General features: G+C 56.2%; 4 protein-coding genes across 4 annotated transcripts; 2 read left to right on the top strand and 2 right to left on the bottom strand.

The window, feature by feature from the left end:
• Positions 1 to 1,736: 1,736 nt before the first annotated feature.
• On the bottom strand, positions 1,737 to 6,991 carry BESB_076360 (uncharacterized protein; the record flags this gene model as incomplete). Its single annotated transcript, XM_029365997.1, has 3 exons — positions 1,737 to 3,041; positions 3,399 to 3,531; positions 3,729 to 6,991. The coding sequence occupies 3 exons, from the start codon at positions 6,989 to 6,991 to the stop codon at positions 1,737 to 1,739; spliced, it is 4,701 nt and encodes a 1,566-aa protein (XP_029217428.1).
• A 975-nt stretch (positions 6,992 to 7,966) lies between these two features.
• On the top strand, positions 7,967 to 9,055 carry BESB_076370 (glycerophosphodiester phosphodiesterase family protein; the record flags this gene model as incomplete). The annotated part of the gene is made up of 1 exon (XM_029365998.1): positions 7,967 to 9,055. The coding sequence occupies one exon, from the start codon at positions 7,967 to 7,969 to the stop codon at positions 9,053 to 9,055; it is 1,089 nt and encodes a 362-aa protein (XP_029217429.1).
• A 3,306-nt stretch (positions 9,056 to 12,361) lies between these two features.
• On the bottom strand, positions 12,362 to 15,573 carry BESB_076380 (glycosyltransferase, group 2 family protein; the record flags this gene model as incomplete). Its single annotated transcript, XM_029365999.1, has 6 exons — positions 12,362 to 12,463; positions 12,704 to 12,984; positions 13,414 to 13,623; positions 13,850 to 14,139; positions 14,437 to 14,534; positions 14,992 to 15,573. 6 exons carry the CDS (start codon positions 15,571 to 15,573, stop codon positions 12,362 to 12,364), a joined length of 1,563 nt encoding a protein of 520 aa, XP_029217430.1.
• A 2,616-nt stretch (positions 15,574 to 18,189) lies between these two features.
• BESB_076390 (CMGC kinase) lies at positions 18,190 to 22,202 on the top strand (the record flags this gene model as incomplete). Its single annotated transcript, XM_029366000.1, has 7 exons — positions 18,190 to 19,245; positions 19,358 to 19,467; positions 19,741 to 19,904; positions 20,367 to 20,500; positions 20,749 to 20,861; positions 21,239 to 21,681; positions 22,105 to 22,202. 7 exons carry the CDS (start codon positions 18,190 to 18,192, stop codon positions 22,200 to 22,202), a joined length of 2,118 nt encoding a protein of 705 aa, XP_029217431.1.
• Between the last annotated feature and the right edge of the window lie 964 nt (positions 22,203 to 23,166).

Genomic DNA, 23,166 nt, shown 5'->3' on the forward strand with positions numbered 1-23,166 from the left:
CTGCGTCGCGCGCGTTGGCGCGCCCGCGTCGCGCGGTCGTGGGGGATCTGAGGCCAATTTTCCGTTTTCTGATTTTGCATCATCATAGGCTGTCGCCAAGCCAGCGGATGCTGCGCGGAATGGCGCCGAGGAGCGGGAAACCTGAGGGAACCTTCAGAGTTTATCGCGGCGTTTTCGGTGCAGGGGCGGCGCGACTCGAGTCAGGGGGACGTTCCTTCGTTTCAGGGAGGGCGGCGCGTCGAGCGGCGCCTGTGCGGCAGGCTGTGTGAATTCATTCGCACGGGTTCAGGGACTCGCCGGCTCTCCGGTATCGTCGCCTCGTCGCCCCTGTAGAGTTTTTGGGCCGCGTCCGCGCCTTTTTTTCAGCTACCACGGTCGTGCGGCACCCGGGCGAAGCACGCACGCCGCATTCAGTTTGTGGGATTCCAGCGGAACCGCGGCGTAGGCGAAAGGTTCGTGCTCGCGCGTCTCGCTCTCAACCCAGCAACGCAGTCGAGCAGAGTTTGCGCTGGCTACAGGGAATGCGGACTGAAGGGTAGTACCCGCGGTCCAGAAGTGCGGCAGACGCCCGCGCCGGGAAAGAATGGAGCATCGCATGCTCTGTGTTCGTCGCACAGGTCTATGCCCGCGCTCTCGGCAGCAACGAGTTCTTCGTTTCTGTCGAGATGACAAGGAAAGGGAGTGAAAAGAGAGAGTCCGCAGTGAACGCTGGTTTCATAATCAAGAGGAGACACAACCGCGGCGGCGGCGCGGAGCGCGCTGCTTCCGCACACACATCGGGGAACCTAAGCTTTCGCCGAGCGTACCACACTTTAGTTTAGGGTCGTGTGTTCGCTTTGTTTGTCGCCCCTTACGCAGAGAAACAGCCTTGAGAAAGAGGATTCCTCCGTCGCCCCGATAGCGATACGAAAGAGGGCGTCCCCCTCCCCGAAGAGGTTTCCCCTCGCTCCTGATTTTAGGGATAATCACCTGTCGTGAATCGGTGCTTGCTGTGCGGTATGCATCCGGTCTGCATTTTGTAGAGTACGTGTACCAGTTTTCGAAGTGGAAATTTGAAAGGATGCTATTTCTCGCTTGTTGATTTGCCTCCGCTGGTGGCTGCTTTCCGCGCAGGGTCCGGTGCCTCCGGGTGTGTCTATGTCGTGGAAGGGTTTAGGCTATGTTCTGCAACTTCTGCGCGGGGCAAGCCCGCCTAGATACAGATGTCCCCTGCCGGATAAGTTTCCCACCTTCGTCACAAACGATTCCTCGCCACGACGACGCGAGGAAACAGTTGGGTTTTTTCTCGGGTCGGCACAGGCAAAGCAGAGGACTGCAGTTTACAAGTTCTGAGCCGCGTAGTCCCGTGATAAGCGGGTTTGGCAAACCGGGTGAGCTCGTGCCGAATTCACGTGCGGCGTCTAGGTGGGCACCATAATGGCGGCGATACCGCTCGGACTTCCGAGCTCTTTGACGGAAAACAACAATACCAGGGCGGTGTCTTCCTCACAAAAACGCACTTCAATACGCACGTCAGCGCGGAAACCCGCTGTATGGAGCGCTCGAGTGGGCGCCCCGCTGGGCACGCCGCCACCCCTAACTCTAAACCGCACAGTCGGAGCGAGTCGTTAAAAATAAGGAGGCGGATCCTCAGGAATAAAGCGAGCAGGGCGTAGTAACGGCTTCGCCAGTCATTTTTGGCGCGCCTTAGCGACGAATTTGCGGTAGGCACCAGTAGCGCCCCAACGGTACGTCGCTCATAACGCGAGCTGGCCGTTTCCGCCCGGTAGAGCGTCGCACAGCTTGTGTATCAGCAGTGGAAGGGCATGCTGCGAGCCGTAGCACCTTCTGGCAGTCTGGTAGGCCGCTCGACTGAGCAGAGCAGCCTCCGCAAAGGCACCTGCATTGGCTGCTAGGGAGGCACATTTGTAGAGCTCTACGCATAGCTCAGGCTGTCGCCAGCCCATGGCATACCGGAGGGAAAGCACCCAGGTCGCACCGAGGAGAGAATCGCAGGCGACTACTCTATGATCTGCGTCCCCTGGCAGGTTCCCGGACTCGCACTGGAATTGCGGGCACGTACTTTCAAACATGGCACGAAGGTCAAGAACTTCACACACCTCGTGGGACAGCTGGCCTGTTGCGGAGGCTGCCGCCTGCAGCAGGTCAGCAAGCAACATTCGTACAGCCGGTAACTCCGGAGAACGATCCCTCAACCGGTTGTCAAGCGCGCACACCTCCTTTTCTCCTCCCGTGCGGGGGGACGCAGGTGCCCGTCTGGCGGCGAGAAGGGCCTTCTGCACTGCCGCGTGTGCCGCCGAGATATCTCTGACCATCGCAGAGCGTGGTTGCTCAAACAGTTCAGTGACTTCTCTTCTGTCCGCCCACAAAGTTTTACAGCAAACGCACTGCCATTTTGGATCCTCCCCCTCCTCCCCTGCTCTCGCGGGTATCGCAACGCAGGAGTGACCCAGAACCGCCAACGTGGCGGGCGTCGTGTAGCGGGAGGTAGCGCTTCTCCGCACGTGCTGCTGCGGGTCATATGAACAAGCACGGTGGCCGGTTGAAGGAGACGCGGATCGAGCTTCAGTTCCGTTTTCCCTACTTCGTGGTGCTGCGGCACTTCGTCCGCTGTTCAGGTCACATATCAGGGCTCGCAGCAGAAAAGGGACTCCCCGCAAAGCCGCGACGCCCCTACAGTCTAGGCTGCCTTCCGGATGAGCACCCATACTCGGTGGCGGCCGCCTGCCGATCTTGTCGTGCGTTTTCTGCTGTGTGGACGCCAAGTCGATCAGGAGTGCACGCAGTGCGTCCAGAAGGGCATCCCCCTTCGCAGCGCCAGAGCCTTCTTTCAAGTGGTTCTGGCGCTGAGCGGCTGTGCACTCATCGGCAAGAACCGTGTTTTTCACCTCCCGCAAGAGTTTCGAGTCGCCGAAGCATCGTGGGCATGGAAGGCCTCCAAAGAAGTCGGGATGGAGGGGGCATATGCGGCCTCTGCCTCCCGTGAAGGCAGTGCCACACTCTCCCAACTCTTTCACAAGTGATGGCCACGCTGTGCAAATCTGCAGACACACGGAAACGTAAACGCATGCATCTCAGCACTTACACCCCTTCCTGTGACATGCGTTTGACGAAATACGACCCTGGAAGTAAGCAGCACAGATGGTTGATTCATGCAGCATTAGAGCGGGTGAGGGAAAGACCTGCGACTGTCATGCCTTGTATTTTTCTACACTGCGTAGGGCCTCTCGAGACTCCGAGAGTTCACAGGTGCAATCGCGGACACAGTTTGTGCCCAAGAAACCCTCAGCCCCATCCACGTTAGAAAGCACGCAAAATTATCGGGTTGATCAGCCAGCGTGGTGCGGGCAAGCGTATATACACTTGACTATCGTACGTGGAGATGCCGATAGCGTTACCTTGCAGCGGCAGTGGAAGAGAGCTTCCTTGTGGAGCACAGCCTGCCTTTCTGTCCAGCTGTTGCCGCCTCTTCCAGCAACGGGGCCGTAGGAGAGGGTGACCTCAGTTGCAGAAGCGGCCGTCTCGGAGTCGCTGGGTTCCACCAAGTCTGTACAGAGGCGGATTTCTATCGGGCACCCAGCCGCTCCTAGATTGCTGCACGGCGTAGCTTTCGTCGAGGAGGAGGCGTCTGCTGGGGATTCACGGTTGTCTGCGCCTGGCATTCCCCATCGTTCCCAAACACAGCTAGCGCATTCGGCGCGCAAGAGTGGTTCAACAGCGACGCGTACAGATATAGTCCTCGTCCTAGGCGCCAGGCGTCTCCGCTCTCGTCCAGCACGAGAGCGAGCCCAAACGAGTTGCTCCACACGGTGCTGTATGCGCGCAGGGCCGCCCCCAGAAGCATGTCGAAATCGGCTGGGCAGCCGTCCTCCCAGAGGGCCATCCCTGATTCAAAACTTTGCACTGCAGTGTGTCTTCCGCTTTTGCTTCCGTTCTCTTTGGAGACGCCTTCGCCTCGCACGCTCGAGAGAGCTTTGACACGGCTGACAAGGCAGTACTCTCCCGCAATCCAGACGGCGTTTACGACGAAGTCGCACAGCGCGTCTGCGTCGCCAGGCAAGTGCCGCGACAAAGAGCGAAGGCGGGAAGCAGTCCAATCCGCCTGTCTTTGAGGTTCGGAAGGCACCCGCGACGAGGCACACGCGCTAGAAGAGAAAAAAGCCAGATTCTCTCTTCTGGTTCCGTCGTCCGCTGACTCTCCATCTGCAGGCCCGCGAGCGGACTCCCTCGGTGTCATGCGATCCCCAGGCCCTCGCGGCGCGTGCGCGTGAGCATGGGAGTATTCTGCGATCTCTGGTAGCGGCTCGGGAGTCACACCTGCTTTGCCTTCGCAGCCATTTGCCCGCTTTGGGGTGCTCTGAGCGCGTTTGTGCTGTGGGAGAGCTTGGACATAAAAGGGCATGATCTGTCGCGCCACGTGGCGAGTGCTGTCCTCGAGACATCCTCCTGCAGTTCGAGCTACAGTCCAGCTCACAGTGGAGCGCAAGGTGCGAGTGTCGTGGCACAAAAGAGAACCGCCGACTGAGTGTTCTTCCTGTTCCCCCCCGACACGATTGGTTCCGGCGACAGAGACGCCTTCAGTTTTCGAAACGCTCTGTGGTGCTTCTTCTTCTGGCAGGCGCTTCTCCATCGACCCCATCGACCCCCCGGAACATTGTCTCTCCTCTTGCGGCATCTCCAGTGGGTCAGGCCCTCGCTTTAACGCCGTACCTGGAGGCCTTAACTCTGTTGCCAGGATGCTGGCAACAGCTCGTGCCCTTTCCCTGGATGCCTCGCGGAGAAGCATCTGATACCGTTCTTGCGTAGACCACGTCTGGTCTGGGGACTTTGCAGGACGGAAGCTAGAATCGCTGTTCGGCCGCAGTGCGCGACTCCGGGCGAGAAGCTGTGCGTCTTCTTGCGGCTCTCTTTTCTGGGAGAGAGGCCGTTCCGGGGCAGTCTGACCAGCTGGTGAGGAGCTCGCCTCTGAGAGCGTGCAGAGAGCTGCCTGCTCGACGTGCTCAAACACAGCGGCTGACGCCTCGCCCACTCTCCTCAGGGCGGAGCCGCCGCCACGGCCGTCGCCCGAGCATTCGGGAGCCGAGGTTCTGTCTCGGTCTGTAGAGCTCGTCTCTCTCGCGGCGCACGAGTCTTGCCCGCCAAAGCTGTTACGGCAAAAAGCCACGTGATGAGAGGCCTCTCGGCACTCGGCGCAGCAGAACAGAGCCGATGTGCACCACGGGCAAGGACTGGTTAAGGTGACCGCGGCACAGAGTCGAGTCTGCATCCGATCCGTGGTCACACCGATTTCCACCAACCCCTCAACGTCCTGCATCTCCGAAAACTCGTCGACCAGCGCGAAACAGCCCGCACACACAGCTCTGGAGCCGCAGGCGGAAGCGACGGGGCTCCGCTTTGTCCACACGCGGCGGAGAGCCGCCTTAGGCATCCCTGGAGGAGGCAGGAGAGACGGCACGGGTGAGTTCGCCGAGGGCAGACAGTAGGAGGCAACGGGATACTCCCGCAGGAGGAGACGCCGATCCGCTCCTGAGAACGGAGCGTCGGAGCGGGTGAGATCGGGCGACTTGCTCGAGTTCTTTGCGCCGGCGGCGACTGCATTCTCTACATGCTCAGGCCCGTGGAGCAAAAGGACTCCGCGTCCCTCCGTGGCCTCCTTCGTGACCCGCATGCAAGAGTGTAAGTAATCGCAGTATGGGTTGACAAGCGCCGTGCTTGTTGGGCGCTCGAGTTCAGTAGACGTCTTGGCAGCGGCTCCACAAGTCCCTGCGTTTGATGGGAAGTGCGGATATCCTCTACTTCCTGGCGGAAGGCTCGACGCGGCCTCGCTGCCGCCGCGGCAACGCATCCTAGCCGGCTCGACTCCATCGCTTGCAGCCCCTCGATGGACCATTCCTCTCTGCCGGGAAAGCCTGCATGGACAGCTTCCGAGCCGGAAGTCCGCACGCTCGAGGAGATCGGTTGCGGATGTGGCCGCGGCGTCTCTCAGGTTCGTCGATTCCCTTTTTCCTGACTCGGCAGAGATACGAGACGCACACGCTTCCTCCGTACGAAGTGTCTCGATAGCGCGACGCAGTGCAACTCGCGCCGACCTCCTCTTCTCGCAGAAACGCGGTTCCGAAGCCTCATACCGGGACTGAGCGATCCGAAGATCATCTGCTACCGCTGCGGGAAGCTGCGCCGCGTAGATACTCAGAGCCTTCGCGAGCGCTGCGCATGCAGACGCCCGCCTGAACCACGCTTTCGCGTAGGAGGGGTCGAGCTGCACGCCCGCAGTCGCGTCTCGAAGCGCGGCGCGCGCATGGCCAAGACGGAGGTAGGCAGCGCTGCGGTTCGAGACAACGATAGCCCGCTCACGGAGGAGTTCAGCCGCTGGAGGCGGTCGGCCCTGTGTCTTCTCTGAGAAAAGAAAGCGAAGGGACGCGGTGTAAACTGCGATGGCCGCAAGAGGGTTTTCAGCTGCCAAGTAGGTGTTCCCGAGCCGCCTGAGGGCGGTACTGAGAGTATAGGACTTGGGCAAATAGTTCAGCCGGAGGCACAACTGTCTGTCAGCCGCAGAGGGTGAAATGTTCCTTTCCTCACTTGCGCCGCCATGTCCTGGCCCTAGTAGCTTTGAAACGGAGTCCGGCTGAGCAGCATGCAATTTAGCAGGCGCTTTGTGGGGAGGCGTCTCGGGCGTCGCAGCGCCCAAAGGCGTCACTGGCGCTCGCGTCTGAAGCAAAGGAGGCAGGCACGAGAGGAGGAAGATGCGACGTAGAAGGGGACTCGTGGCACCAGCCAGATACGAGACCAGAAAAACAGCGAGCGAGTCAATTTCGTCGTCTGTCGTCGTGCTGGAGAGAGGCGGCGAATGGCTGGCTGTTCCTTGAACTGTAGACACGCAGTTGCTTGGATCCCGTCGCTTCAGGAAACGCTCCAACAACTCCCGCAGTTCGGCCACCGTCTCGTGACTGTGGAGTGTCACGTGCTCGTAAAGATGAGAAACAGGTCCCATTTCTGGAGAGGACAGCGGGAGTCTTCAGTCTCGACTCTTCATCTATCCGTCGATCTATACGTGAATTGGACGCGCCGCGCACGAATAACAAGGCTTCGGCGAGCAAAGTGATGTAAGTGCAGTACGCACATCCTTTCAAAGACAACACGAGGCAAGCATATCGCTTTCCGGGAAACAAGCGGTCGCACAAACATCTTGCCGTTGTAGTGCAGACCGGACAGTCACGCACAGTTCGCGCTGCCAACAAATTTGTCTGGAGCGGCAGACGGCCAGGAAACGAGGACGTGTGTCAGGGGAACTGTAACCTTTCAGCCGACTGTACTCTTGCATGATCTGTCAGGCGGTTTGGAATGAGGAGGCATCAAAGCTAGGGTGTGCGTGAGGGGGCATCGGTCGCGGTGCATGCAGAAACGCGAGGCTTCGCTAGTCGCTTGTCGCTCTGGGAAGTCACGTAAAGCGCTGAGACTTTGACTTTGCCTCCCAGTCGTAGTTAGTACTTTCTCGGCAGAATAATGTGAATGACGCTGTGTACTGTGTCCCGTGTGGCATCCTAGTACTTTCGGACTGCCTTCGATTCTTGCTAGCGGATATCATCTGCATGCACGAGTGACGGGGTAGCGAACGTGGGCTACGCAGGTAGTCCGCACATCAGTAATTATGATTTTTCTCCATCTATAATGGATAGATAGTGAGCGTTCGCGCATGGCGACACGTTTTTTCCGGCGGTCACGCGATTTGTTTTCATTGTCGACGGAAGCGCCTTTTGGTACACCTCGAGGGCCTCGATTCGCACCGGTGGGCTGCAAATAATTATTTTTGTCTCCACTTTTCCTGGCGTTCCGGAAGAGCGGAATAAGCCCCTTTCTGTGCACGATTCCGGTGCTTACCGTCACCCAGGTTGGCTCTCCAGTGTAGAAGCGAGCTCTCTTCGTCCCTGCCGTCAAGTGCTGTGGAAGTCCGACAGACAAGGGAGCCATGGAGTATGTGTTGCTGAATGCTACGTCAGTCTCCCCGACTGTTTTGTTCGGGGCGGGTGCATGCTGTTGTGTCGCCGCTGCAAGTTACTTTCTCAACCGATGGCCAGGGCTTCTCTGGAATACGCGTCCAACTTTCAGAAGTCCTCCACGCAACATTGCACACCGCGGAGGACAGGCAGAGCGCGCCGAGAATACGGTCTTGTCTTTTACATATGCTGTCAATGAGTGCAAGTGCAGAATGGTTGAGCTGGATGTGTGGATGACCAAAGATAAACAGCTAGTCGTTGCGCACGACGATGACATCAAGCGCATCACTGGAAAAGACGTTTTGATAAGCGAAACCAATTACGCAGACCTGCCTCCGGTTCTGGGCTCAGACCGTCTCAAGGACAGCCCTATGGAGTTCGTACCCGAGTTCAAGTCTTTTCAAAAAGACTTCCCTCCGCAGCCGATTCCTCTGTTGGAGGAGGTTTTCGCTGCACTGCCCGACACGATCATAAACGTAGATATTAAGGCGGAAGGTGATCCAGAGAGTGTACGCAAGACGTTGGATCTCGTGCGGAAATACAATCGTGTAAATAAAACAGTGTACGGATCATTTGACCAAGCGACTCTCGATCTTATCAGAGCAATGGAGAAGGACGCGATTATTTCGATCGGCCCGCGTCGTGCGAAGCTTCTCGTTTTTGCATATTACACAGGGTTGATGCCATTCGTCCCCATCTGGGAACAAGCGTGGGAGTTCCCTGTTTGCAGATATTATTTCTTCTCGTGGCTAGGCAAGTCAAGTGGGAAGTGGGAGCGGAGACTTCCTCGGTTCCTGCACGGTATGGTGCAGCGACTCTGTCATCTGTATGCGTGGTTGTCATTCAAGCTGTTAACCAATCCAAGCTTTGTTGCAGCTTTGAAACGGCGTGGCGTCGTTGCCTTCGGATGGGTCACAAACACTGCCGAAGAATTCAGCGACGGCTTCTACAGAGTCGGGTGCGATGGTCTCATGACAGACAGGCCTGCCCTCCTCGCAGAATGGCTCAAGAACGAAGGAATGGACGACTCCGCCCTCGAAGGAGAATGCAAGGAATTATAGACATTTTTCGTCGAAACCTGAATCCTTTCTTCGTGCGAAGCCTGATCTACCATAGCAAATGATTCAACGCGTTTGTTCCAAGGTGTATCTTCGGGTTCGTTGACACACCACAGTTCTGGGTGGGCGTCAGGAAAGACGGAAAAGGGCCTCAGCGTAACCAGTGCTACAAACAAGTCGAGCGTGGGTCTCCTCTTCGTGCATTCTTGATACATTGCGCTGTGGCTGTCCGTATTGGGACGTATGAGCAGGAGCGAAGGCTAATAGCCTCAGGCTGTCCCCGGAGTCATCCGGCGTCCTGTCTCGTTATTCGTATCGGACTGCATCATATGGTAGGTCGGCGGCGCCGCCGTCCGAGCGTTGCGCGCAGAAAGTGTTTCTCCTCGCGTACAGTATATTCTTTCAATATTCGACAGCTGTACTTCATATCCGTCGTCACAGCAGAATCTGTGTGCGGTACTTGGCTGCGGCGCCTTGCTTCTCATACAGAAGTTGTCTTGTCGGAGATTCCTTCTTGTTGTGAAGGAACCAGCTGATTTACAATGTGAGGACGGTCTGTTCAGTCCCATCCTGTAGATTGACCTTACCCTTGAAGATGCGGGGTTCCGTGTTCTGCACAGGCTCCTCTGCATGTGGCAACTCGAGACAGGGTGGGTACTTCGTCTTCGCATAAAAACTATGGCTTGTTGTGGAGTCTCGTTCTTCTCGTGTGGTCGAAGCCTTTCCTCGCTTTGGAGGCCAAAGCATGCTGGAGCGTGTTTTTGGTGAAATATGGTGGTTCGATGGCTCTGCGGAACGTCACGGTGGGGATCTTCGTTCCGTTGTCAGCCGGGTGGAGGAGCGATCGTTGATTCTGGTTTCTTCTTTTGCGAGGCGACTATTGAGAAGGTGACGCATTTTTCGTGCTACCTTACAGTAGGAGGAGAATGCACATCATCTGGAGGGTGGGGGGGGAGGGGAAAGGTGTATTGTACGGGGGCTTCGTTGTAAGATTATTCTGGTGAAGCACGCTGTGTTTTCCAAATTCCAGTCAGCGAGTTGTATTGGGGCAGCCAGCCCACTGTGAAATGTCAGTGGTGTGAAAGTGCGAGTTTTTTTATAGCACGGAAATGAGTCCCGAAATGTCTTCATGAACCGCCAGCTCGTGCATTTTCTCGAGGAGGAAACTGTTCGTCGCCTTCGTGCGTGACTCGCATCGCCTTCTTGCCAAGCTCTACGGCTGATGACTTGGAAACCCACTCTGTTTGAGGAGTGTAGGGCCTCCACACCCAGTCCTATACATAATAGAGAGAAAAAAATCAACAGATCGCACGCTAGCTTGTAAAGTGGCTTCGGACGGGCGCATGTGCAGAGATTGAGCCATGTCGCGCTTTGGTCGAATCATCAGCAACAGCTGCGGCCATCACAAAGTTCTTGTCACGCAGTGTGGGATGTCACAAACAAGGCGAACACCGCGCTTGCGTTTTGTGGTGGTTCTTTGTGTGTTGTTACACAATATTGTCGTTGTGACTCATATACAGCACATAAGTCAAGGTTCTCGTACAGAAGGGTTTTCACAGGACGTGGAAATCTGTGGGCATCCCGGCACGCGCCCCGCGCAGAATTCTAGCGCGGCCTCGAACCTGCAGCTTGTTTTGTCACACCTGGAGGCCGGCAGCTTTATCGCAGGGAGACAGCGAGGCAGATTTCGTCGCCCTAACGAATGTCAAGCATAATAAGTGGTCGAGGTTACGCAGCCTGTTGTTCTCAAACTGCCACCTGTAGAAGGCAAACGATAAGGGAACGCGTTTCTCAGCATTATGTAGCGGATGCTACGCTCGTTCACAAATCGCAACCGCTTCGCTGTTGCCAAGTTGAGAGGCATGTTAGGGAGAACTCAGGAACCTTAGTGCAGTTTGTTGATTCATCGTCTGCAGATGCAAGTATACCTGTGATAAGCGTGGACAGGGAGAACCTGTGGTTTCCTGAGACTGCGCACACTTGTCTATGGCGCCAACTTTTCAGGCGTCGGGCAGATATTCAGCAAGGCGGACGGAGGCCAGGTGTCCCTCTTGCTTTCGAATAACACCGCCCGGAAAACAACCTATAAGCTGCAACGGCTTCAGTTGCAGCAGATGTAGAAGCCGATATTTACAGTTTTGCACCGAAATAAGAGTTGCGAAGACCTATGGTCCGCGTAGCTGTTCACCTACATCATGGCCCGGCCTCCGTCACGGCACCAAGAGATGGTTAGATTGCCGCTCAAACACGCTTCCTCGTTCCGAGCCATTTTGACTTGCATCGTCCGAGAGAAATACATGAAAAGTGTTTGGGCACGACCACAGGCGTTGGTAACTCCAGTGGTTTGTCCGCCTGGATGAGGATGCACGCCGTCGAGGCAAAGAGACATGTTCTCTCGTAGTAGCAGCGGGCCTGCAAGGAAAGTATAGTCGGGCTTAAAAACGCAACCGATAACGTCTCTGAATCACTGGAGTTTCAACAGGAGCATTTCTACTCCTTAAGGAGGCATCAGTGGAAGCTGAAGCCACATGTTTCCTTCGAAGTCTTGCTGTTCGCGGCCATTCTGCTGAAAACAAAGCCACGTGCGCGGATTTCCTAGACCAGGGAGCAGCCGCTGGTCCTGTAATACATGTCTTGGCCAGCCATCGACTGCTGCGGAATTGAGGGTTCGTTAGGAATCCTCCGATGTTAAACCGAGCTTAGCGCTGTGGTTCACTTGTTTCCCCGCAAGATGACATGACGGAGACTCGAGGAACTTGTTCTGTCCAGAGGGGCTCTGCAAGGTGTCCGGGTTAGCCCAAAGCAGCGACGATGAAAGAAAATGGTAGTAACGTAGGGAACGCGTTCAACTTTCAGCGCAAGAGCATTCTCGTCGTGGCTCTTGTGTGCCCCTCGTACCCATGAAAGGTACGTCGTCGGGGAGACTTCGCACTTCGGATTCAGGCCAGACGTTCTCCAGGAACCACCGAAACGATTTGCATCCGAGCCGCGTGCGCAGCTTCAGGCGTTCACTAATGTCTCCGAAAGAGACGTGGGGCTCTCCAATGAGTGTCCTTTAGCAACCACACAGTCACAGCAGTGTCAACATACGTAGTGTTTTGTGGACTGTCGTCCACTCGTGCAACCAAATTAGCAAGCAAACACCGTGCAAGATGCAGACATTCCCCGCCGACTGATGTCGTTAAAAGGCGTACTATTAAAGTGACTGAGCTGCGAGACAGTGACACACCTTATTAAGGCTGCCAGCCTCGAGTGCGACGATCCTCCGGATTGCAGTGATACTTTTATGTTCCGTGGGAGGTCGTGGCATTATGTCCTGAAGTGCTCTTTGTACCATGAGAGAGCAGCGTATTCGTCCATCCACACGGCCATGATTCTCATCTTGTTAGACATGACGGAATACCGTGGTACCTGCGACAGGGAACTCAGGGCACTTCGCAGAGAAATCACGTGTCCGCATTTCTTGACACGGTAGATTTGTCGCAGATGAGCAGCGAGAAAACGTGTTGCGTTTGGGCCAATTTTCACGCTAGTTCACTATGCATTCACGGCCACGTTAGACTTGCGTGTGGTGCAGTTACATCCTCCTGCTGGAAAACGGCCTCAGCGCGTATCTGTTGCGGCGGGGAAAGGTGTCCCAACATAGCTTACTGATTCAGTATTGCCGTCGTTCCGAACAAGGCGGAAGACCCGACTGCAGGGTGAACACTCGACTCGCCCTCCACATTGCCACTGACGGAGCGACAGTTCAATATTCTCGCCCGAGAATCTCATCTTCTCGTCGTACCCCCCATGCTGAAGAAAGTAACTCTTGTCCCCGGCGAAAACGCTTCTCCGTATCATTGGAGACGGACGGTAAGCTCCAGGGGAGAAGGGTCGCCCACCAGGCGATCCAAGCGGGAAGCTCTGCTCTTTTAAAGACCAGACCAGACCTGAGCATCCCACCAAATACAAACGACTCAGTTATACGCGCTTGGGGGTGCACTAATTTCAGGGTGACCGGTTGGGAGACAGCACTCAAGGTCGGGTCCCGACGAGTCCTATGGCCCAAATACTGATGCCAACTGCCACACAAGAGACTGGCCTACGGCACATTGCTTGCAGTGCACATCCACGGAAATCTAGTGTGTAAGAGCAGACCCCTCTGCCAATGCTCCCTAAAGTGCCTCCTTGCTGTCTTCAAACGGAGGCGGAATGCGTAGTGAGCTAGTGACCGCGACTGTCCGCTATCATGGAAGGCCATATTGCAGCGCATCGCTGCTTGTTGGCTCGTTTCAGCGATAGGGGTAGAAACGTGAAGAAAGCATGTCGATTCTACTTGTAGCTTCTTAATGGCCAGCAGAAATCACAGCTCAGCATACCTAAGGTGCAGCCAGTTCTCGGGGTTTTGATCTCCCATGTCTGTGAGTCGACCGTGTCCACCTCGGGGAACACAACAGTATTTGGATTTGTGGCTACACGAGCCACTAGTGGCTCCAGCCAGCGAATCCCCACCTCGACGTGGCTGTCCAGTACCACAAAGATTCTGCCCTTGGCGGCCCGAATACCGGTTGACCGTGCCACGGCAACACCTGAGCTCCACCAGCCGGCAGATCAAACAACTCAAGTCAGCTTGATCTACCGGCCTCGGACAAAACGCTTGATTGTGAGTTCAGCACAGACGTGAGAGCCGTCAGCAGGGTCTCCTCCTCCCAAATCGGTATCTGCTTACCAAACAAGGAACTCATATCTCGTTCATATGCCTTCGTACACTATCTTCACGGGATGGGGATGCCCTATTCGTGCCGTCTCACTCACCCTTCGGAGTCGAATGACGTAGCAGGCGGACCTTAGGGAAGTTCCGAATATATTTTGACAGAGAATAAGGGGCGTTGGTTTCAGTTGCAAACGGGAAAGTGCTTCCATCGTCGATTAATATGACTTCTTCTAAGAGTTGGGGTGGCGTCCGGTTGAGGACGCTGTCTAACGTTCTGTACAATACAGAGGGGTGCTCGTTGTAGAAGGTAATAATGATAGAAGCCGCCGGAAGAAGAGCAAGCTCGTAGTTCGCTCGCCTGAGCACATGACCAAAACCAAAGTGTAGTATTCTTGCTCACTGGTAAGAATGGCTACTGTAGTTTTTGCTATCATTCATACGAGTCGCGCGCATGGCAAGTCGTACATGGGGAGTGCTCGGTGGTCGCTGCGGTTACGGGGGCTCACTGCGCACAAACTCTTTTTTTAAAAAGTCCTGAGCCCCACTGTGATACGTTCGCCGATGCTGTCCTGCTTTCTTCGCCAAAAAAGAACCGGCCTCCGCCCGAACGGATTCTCAGTTTCCCGTAGGAAGTCTCAGTGAGTGAGCCGTGACAGCCGAAGCTACCAAGCGGTGCCGCGGTACGTACTTGCATTCGTCGGGTGCGACTTTGTCGAAATCGATGGAGCCACGCTTGCTGCCGTTGAACGTCGTATAGGGCGCACCCTCCAGCTGGGCATCCAAATCCTGATGCGAGGTAAACAGAATGCACCGAGAGCGCGTTTACGATATTCGCGCTCTTGAGTCCTTGGCGGCAAGCGACCAGCCCATAACCGGTTATCCAAGAGTCCGTCAGTCATACCCTTGAACGACTGAGGACTGCCCCCCCCCCCCAACTAGAGAGTCATACTAGCGCTCAGCTGCCATAATTGTAGGACCACTATGAAACCAAACTTGACTCTAGAGCCATGGAGGAAGGATCCGACCGTGGCTCTAGAAGCAAGTGCTACTGGTTGCAACCTTTTCCCTCCTGTTCGGGAGGCAGAGAGGAAAGCCCGTGTCTGGGAAGTCACTTCGCAGCGGCTATGCTGCAGAACACTTGGTACTAGTCACTCTTATCGTTCAGTGAGAAGCCAGTCCTGGCGTGTCTCTCGTTATCTGCCTTTTTGATTCAATGCTCCGGTTTCTGCATTGACATCCTTACTGGCGGCGGTGATGGCGCCCGACGCCAGCTGTGTAGATAGTCGCCGTAGCCCCTTGCCCCAGATAAGGCAGAATCACTGAGAGGTCTTCTGACGGTGTCTATGCCGATCGCAACGGTGTCATTTGAGCTGGCTGACTGGTCGTCTATACTTGCCGTCAGCTGTGGGTTCGGCTGTTTCTCCTGCTGTGCCTCGCGTAAACTCTGCGTTATTTGCACTAGCTGGACAGATAATGACCGGAAGTCAAGGACTTCTGGATATTCATTGATGGCGGGAAAAACGAGAAGCAAGCTGCTGAGGACTGCAGCCACCAGGAGCATCACAAGGACTGCCCACAACAAGCCACTGAGGCCCACAAGATCTTTTCGAAGCTTCTTGTCACCCTTCGGAAGTGCCATTCCGTTGTCGCTAGGTCGGTCAGAGCACAGGATTTTTCCTGCTTCTGTAGTTCGATGTCCGGCTCCACACTGTTCCGCACTTCTTCGCCCCACCACGGCCGTGCTGGTTTCTCCGACGCGCGTCTGCGCTTCATCGCCTTGCGCGCGCGTGATTCCTCCGCTAGGCGGTGCGCTCGTCGCCTTCATGATACGAATAGGCTTTAGCGTTCAATCTCACAGGGTAGGTTCCAAACTCCAGGGCTCGAATGCGGCAGTTATACATTCACAGATCGGATTGCGGACGAGTCAGGAGATCGGGTTTCCTGACTACCGGCAAAGTCCGCTGAAGTCCAAAAGAGGTAGCTTTCCATCCATATAAATGGATGTGCAAAGAGCCGCACAATCGCTGTCGGTGTGTCATGGAGCAGATAGACGAGAAAAAGTAATGTATTATGGCCCTGCAGCTTTCGACAATTGATTCTATTCTCGCCTCCTACTGGGAGAGTCTTTCGTCGCTGCCGTAGACTTGAGGCGGTAAGTTCTCCCTTTGAAAAAACAAGTCCGGCAATTCCTCCTCCGCAGGCCAACGCCCTCTCGTAAAGACACTCGCAGCGACAGAACAATGGCGTCACGGAGGCGGCAGCTTCGCTGACACGAGTTCCCCGGCGGTTTGTTATTCAGACCGTTCCAACGTAGCGCCGTAATTGTCGGTTTGAGGAGTTACAGTGGGCTTGCCGCTTGCCTGGTGGAGTGTGCAACGCAACTGTAGCTGGCGGGTCGACGTCTCAAACGCAGGTACTTCCTGGAACTACCGAAGGAGTCGCCACGCGCTCACGCCTAAAGTCCCAGTCAAACCAGTATTGAGCTCAGATTACTTGAGAAGCTAGGGAAAAGTGCTGCTTCTGACAGGGCTTTGCGCTAAAGTGTCTTTGGTCTTGACTCTTCAGTACGTTTCATTCGTCTTGGAAGTACGAAGGACGAAGCTTGCACACGGTTGCTGCAGAGCAGCTGCGTCAAAGCGGCACTGCCACCAATGTCCGACCGACGAAACCGGTCGCACTGCGGGCGCGGAGACATCCTAGGCGCGTTTTCCGAGGTCTGTAATATATGGTTTGTGATCGCGAAGCTCTGACAAAGCGTTCTCACCATTTTTGCGACTGCTCGGCTCCGTCCGTCAGCCACCAAGGGTTGCGTGCCCCCGTAGAGCACCTGCCATCTCGCACCCGATGTGCATGCAATTAGTAATGCATGTGTTCTCAGGCGTGCAGACTGTGCGTATCAAGGTTGTGTTTTGTGTTTCCGAGTATTTCCAGGCAAAGCACGGTGTGGACCTCTTTCTATTCTGAACAGTAAAAGACACGCCATCGGACGTGTCCATTCGGGACGGGGGGGGACAAGCCTAGCTGTTTCCTGTCGCCGTCGTCCGTGAGGCGAGCGCTGTCTTGCCACGTTGGCCTCGGTCGTTCGTCCCGCGTTTCAGTTCCCTGTCTCCGCCGCGTTGCTCGCATAAGCAACCACCTGCAAATGGCCTACCCAGAATGTGGGACAGCAGCCTTTTCTGTGATCTAGTCGCTTCCTACAATGTTCTGCAGATGTTTACTCTCCAGTGAGTTGGACCTCTGGCGGCTGGACTGCGCGCTCCGTTGTACGCGTGGCGAGCGGGGGGGCTGAGTCCGTGTTCGCCATCCTTGGCATCTCTCTCTCTCGCCAGGGTGTGAGAGAATGAGGCAGATTCATCAGGAGAGCCAAGGCGTTGGTGTTGATGGAGGACGGAATCCGGTGGCATTTTTCGGGTCCGTAGACGGTCTAGGCAGATCTTCGCGTCCACTCGATGATGCGGCAGCGTATCCCTGCCGTTGTCGGCGCAGTTCTACGGCCTCCTACGTAGGGGATACGAGCGGCCTCTCCGAAGGCGACGCAGCTGCCTGGTCAATATCCGAGCAGCATTCGATGCACGTCGACGCGCGGCTCTCGCCGCGGACGTGGGCGACAGAGGTGCTCAGGGGCCCTTCGGGAAAGTCCCGTGCAGTGCCTGAGTCAGAAGCTCGAGACAGCATTTATCCCCCTGCTGCCGCCCCGGACTTCAGACGAACTCCAGAGTCTTCGGCTTGCCGAGGGAAGTCAAGCCAGGCTTTTGCAGCTCCATTCTCTTCAGGTACGTCGTTTTGCTGCGCGGCCTCCAACTCGGAGATTGACTCGACGTGTTAGTGAAGAAATGCAGGTTGTGCAGACCTTCGCAGTGCGCTGAGGAGCCGCGCTGTGCGTCTGCGAGGCCCATCCCGATTGCTAATAGGCGAGGCACCCGAGAGCCTTGCCACGCGAGGAGGCGGTTGCAGTCCGCGGCGCGTGCAGCCCTGCGCAGGGCGCCTCTGACCAACGACTGATTCCGCAGAACTAGACGAACTGGCAGCACTTTGCTCCCAACGCCATGCAGTTAGTCCGGTCAGCCGTTCGTCTTTGAAGGCCGCGGCAACTCGCGAGACGAGGCAGCTTGTTTGAGTACCGAAAGGTGCGGGCTTCTCTGATCAGGTGTTTAACCAGGCCTGGGTAGTGGCTGCCTGCTCTTGTACGCTCGTTGCTGACAACGTCTCCCCGTACCAAGTCATACAACGAGATACGTGGGTGACCCGTTTCTGTGGTGCGTGTGCAGACGGAGACGCCGGTGCACGTGTGTCGTGCGGAGCTGCCCAAGTCCCGGGCGGGCTTGAGTCCTGTCCCGACCAGTCGCGTCGCCCTGTTTTGCCAAGCAAAGAGGAAGCCCCCAAATCTCTTCAGCGTGGCTCACGCAGTCCCAGCGTGCCTGCCGCCACGCCCTCAGCCGTCATGCAAGATATGCCCGCACCAGGCGCCACGCGTCCTTCTCATGAAAAGCGGACGCAGTCCGCGCAGGCTGGTGATTCTCGGTCGGACAAGCTGCCTGCAGCCCTGGAGGAACGGTACAGGGTGCTACGGAAGCTGGGTAGTGGGGTGTACGGTGACGTGTACGTATGTGCGTTCGTCGGAGACTACCCCGGAAGAAACAGCGATGTGAATAATGCAGCTGCAAGCAGCAGAGAGAATGGATCCCTGCTCGCCCGCAGTTATGTAGAGACTGTGAGCGGAGGAGGAGTGAAGGCAACTGAAGAGCTGAAGCAGAGCAAGACAGCTGCCCCGCTCTTTGCAATAAAGCGTGTGCGGCTTCCAACATCGAAGCTGAAATCCTTGTTCGGCATGGAGCAGCAAGTGCTGCGAGAACTCACGGTTCTTCGTGGCCTGAATCATGTGAACGTCCTCAAGCTTGAGGCCTTCTACTTTGAACTGGAACCGTGGGATCGCAGCGGGCCTTTTCGCGCGGCTCTCAAGCGCATCACTTCTGACGTCCGCCGAGAGAAAGGCCAGAACGTGCCTGGCGTGTGTGACAAGGAAGCCAGGCGACGAGACACTGTTTCGGAGAAAAACGGTGCGGACAGAGGCCCCGGGGCTGACGGTTTTCATGCGCAAGGCAGTGAGAGCGGGATTACCTCTGCGCAGTTGCGTTCTTTCCGAGAGGCAGTGGCTAAGGCCGAACGCGAGTCGCATTCAGAGAGCGCGTTCAGGAGATTTCAGGAGGAGGCTGTGGCAGCCCACGAGGCAGCGATGAAGAGGAAGCTGCGGCCCGAGCAACTTTATCGCCCAACAGTCTACATGATTTTCGAGCTCTGCGACTGTGACCTAGCGAAATTCGCAGACATGCGGTACAAAGCCTTCCTCGACTTCTGGCGCAGCGCTGGGCAGCGGTCCCAGGCGCAGACTGAGGGCGCGCAAGGCGGCGAGCAGTTCTGCTTGGGCAGTACCTCAAGCGAGGACGCGCCTCCCCTGCCCGGCGTAACGGAGCCTGAGGCTCAGCTGATTGCGTATCAGGTTAGCTCGGAAGTCTTCCACTGTCAGTATCTCGGGCTGTCGCGCCTGTTGCCGCCGACGCTGTACCACAGTCCGTATAGGGTGCCTCGTTGTCGGTGTGTGTTCAATTCAGCTCTTCCAAGGGCTCGCGTATTGTCACTCACGCGGCGTCCTTCATCGAGATGTCAAGTCGCAGAACGTCATGATGTTGCGAGACGTGGGCTCTGACGGGACAGAGCACTGGTGAGACCGCCGATGCCTGTGTTCCTTTTGGCTGATGTTCTTCCCCGTCCTGGTGTGACTGCAGTTTGCACTCATGGCTACCTCGGGCGTGAAGAATGAACGAAGGCCACTCGCGAACTTCTGGGCCGGGGGGGGGGGGGAGGGGGGACGGGGGAGGGAGGGCGTGTATTCTCTCGTTAATGCAGCTCCGGTAGCCACACACCGTTGTCTTGTCTTTGAATCTCCGATGCGGCCCGCCATAGCTACTGGGTTGCACTGGCGTGTGTATTTTAGGGTGGCAAAACTAGGAGACTTCGGCCTGGCGTGCTGCACGCACTCAGCCGACTCGAGCAGAACCGAGGAAGTCGTGACGCTGCTGTATCGAGCCCCAGAGCTTCTGCTTGGGCGCACTGACTACGATGCAGCTGTCGACGTTTGGTCTATGGCTATTGTCATCAGTAAGCAAACGGTGGTGGTTTAAGCGGACGTTTCTTTTTCCGCGAAACCCGAGTGCCGTGAAAAGTCGGCGGGCTGAACTGGGCATTTTCCGAGGCGCCCGTCGAACCCTGTTGGTCTCGTCTGTGAGAGAGCCCTGGCCAAGGAAGGGCAGTTTGGACACAGAAGGGAAGGAGTTCGGCTGCTGTCTAAACACCCGTTGTTTATTGACTTCCTGCCACGACAATCTTGGCAACCGCAGGGACTGGAATCATGTGCTCATAAAACCGCGCGTGAGCGTTGACAGCTGTTCTAGTTTGTCGCGTGGGGGGGAGGGGAGCAGCGACTTTGATCAGCGGGATCGTGGGAAGAAAATGATTGAGGCGAAGCAAAGCCCTGGTTCAGAGTGCACCGTGAGTGTTATGCGTAGTAGCACACATTGAAGTCTCAGGGTGCCTGTTCTGTGTGTCGATTCTTGTCATCAGTCGAAATAATGGTTGGTCGTCCTCCATTCAAGGCTAGAAATGACATCGACATGCTGGCTCGGATCGTGAAGTGCGTTGGCTGCTCGGCAGCCAAAGAGTTGCTCCAAATTGCTCCAAATCGCGCTGCTCTGGAGGTACGCCTTGTTGTGTATTGCAACAAGAGATGCAGACACAGTGCGACGAGGTATGCCTCGGCTGAGCTGCCGTTGTCTGTAGTCGACTGCGCGCCTTGGTAAGCCTACGCCGACCTGATGGCGCCATTGTTTAGGCATGGCTAGTGACGGTTCACGCACATCTTTACATCCGACACCCCAACCTGTCAAGTGTCTCCACCCAGCCGCGTCCGCATCTTCACACGTGGCTGTGCGTTGTTATCGTGCAGTCTGTTCTTCCTCACATCACGAAAGCTACCGAGCAGCCCAAGCTTAAACAGCTGCTTACTGACCAGTTTGGTCGGCAGCTGTTAAGCGACGAGGGTCTCGACTTTCTTACCAGGTACGGTACGCCTCTGTTTTACTGTCTGGTGGATGGCAAGCACATACGCAGAGTTGCGCCTGCGGTTGCATCGAAAAGGGACACATCTTCGTTCACAGCTACTCTCGGGCGCGGAGCCGACGCTGTGGTCGAACCCTGTGTTCATTCGATTCGTCCGTTTGAAATTCTGCGCTGCCGGCTCTTGGAACGTTGCCGAGTCGACTGCACATGCGTTCTACGTCTTTGCGCCCTATGACGATCCGGGTGGATTTCGTAGAACGCAGTACGACTAACCCCGCCTTTTCTGAAAGTCGTGTGGAGTGGCAATCGTGTGGTGCTTCGCGGCACTTCTGAGTGCTACCACCGATGGTGCTCTTTGATGTTTACTCTCTTGCCAGGCTCATGGAGGTCAACCCAGCAAAGCGGTTGACCGCGGCGGCGGCGCTGCAGCACCCGTGGCTGCGGCCTGTCCTCGACCGGTTCCCGAACAAAGACGCATATATACAGCCTCAGGCGAGGGTGCAGCTACCGCCTTCCTTTCTGGCAGTCGACCCCCTAGCTTACAGCTGCTACGCTTTGCAGCAGCAATCGAGCTCGAGGGCGGATATTGCTATGGAAGGGCAGCCGCTTTCCAGAGCTTCGTCCTCAAGTCTGTCTTGTTCCGGCAAGTCGCCATATCAGGCCGACTTGAAGGTCAGCGACCTGTGTTCAAACGCATGCTCTACGCTCTCAGTAAATGAGACAGAGAACAGGCGGCGCGGAAGCTCAGTTCCTCTGCTGATGCCCTGGGACGAAGCTCCCCCTCCGAGAAGCCAATTCGACGTGCATCGAGGTTCACACGGTGAGTACGGCGTCTTCAAGCCTACGGCACTCCCACCGTCGCGATACCTTAACAAGCGGGGAAACTGTAACCTTCTCTATGCTCGCTGTAAAAGGCTACTGGAAACGGGTGACGGGTTGACTAGCTGTGATGAAAAGGAGTAAAGCTCAGCTAGCCATTATGAGGCTCTGTGAAGTGCTATTTAGTTTGAACAGAGATCTCAGCCAGAGTTGCACTTGGAAAGTTTCTGTTGCAGGCGCAAGCCTAACAGGGCGGCAACCCGTGAAGGGAGATGCTGGCTGTCACCTCGTGGAACTCGGTCAGTTTTTCGTGCCGTACTGCAGAGAATTACCGTAGCGCATTCAATAAGTAATGTGAATTTTAAGACTTTCACGACGCAGTCGGGCCTGAAGCATGCCCAGGGTTGTTTGATGTTGCGTGCAGTGCTGGCGGCAATTACTCCTCGACTTGTCACATCGATATATCGGCGATGCGGTCTTGGCACCTCGCATGCGACTCGGTGCCAGGGGGGGGTTATTTAACGCCAACCCCGATACATTTCGGCTGCATCGAGCGTTGTCCGCGGCTGCTAAACTGGAGGTGTGCGCGTGTTGTGGGGTGAGACAGATCACCGCGGTCTCACATTCCGAATCTGCGCAGGTCTTCAATTTATCGAAAACTTCATTTTCCGAGTGTTGTTTGTGGTGGCGTGCATGCATTATCACCACGTATCTCGAAAGCGACCGCGTGAGTGAGAGTTGCTCACCATGGTAGTTGTGAAGCCGCGGGAGACACAGCATAACCCTCCACGCCGCAGGGGCTTCGTTCCATGGTCACCCGACGATACGTGGAGCGTCCCAGTTCGTGGCGCTTGCGGTGGTGAAGTGCAGAGTCACCGCCATAGCCAAATGCATGAGCGGGTATGCATGTCGAAACAGCGAGGCGCTAGGGCCGTGAGGCCTCTAGCAGGTCATGGTGCAGTCACGCACGGGTAAAAGTTGTCCTGGGTAAGTCGCGCGCGAGGCGAACTCCGTATATGGATGAGAGAATGTCTCTACTGTGGTGTCATTATTGATGGGGAACACCTCTAGTGAACAGTAGAAAACTTCTGAAGAGTTCTAACGCATTCAGCTTGAAACGCACATCCCTCTGGTGACCTGGTGGCATTGTGATGCCGTGGAGCAAGTGACGGCTCCCCGCCACAGATCTCGTCTTCGAGCCAAAGCAGGTGTATCCTGCCACGGCGGGCGGCTGACGACAGGGTGACTAACAGTGCAGTATGTCGCTGACCCCGAGGGCTGCCTGTACTGCCGCACCGCTTTGAACGCAGAGATTAACACTAATCCTAGCACCGCATCCAAGGTCCTCACACGGCACATTCTCGTGTCTTCCGCCGGTGATCCGCGATCCATTACATGCCCTTTTGTCTACGCTGGCGGCATGGTAACCTCTAAATAGGAAGATAGATCTGGATATGCGGATTTGAATGATTAGCTTTAATCAGGG

This window comes from Besnoitia besnoiti, chromosome VII (genome assembly GCF_002563875.1).
Source record: "Besnoitia besnoiti strain Bb-Ger1 chromosome VII, whole genome shotgun sequence".
Classification (NCBI taxonomy): Eukaryota; Apicomplexa; class Conoidasida; order Eucoccidiorida; family Sarcocystidae; genus Besnoitia; species Besnoitia besnoiti.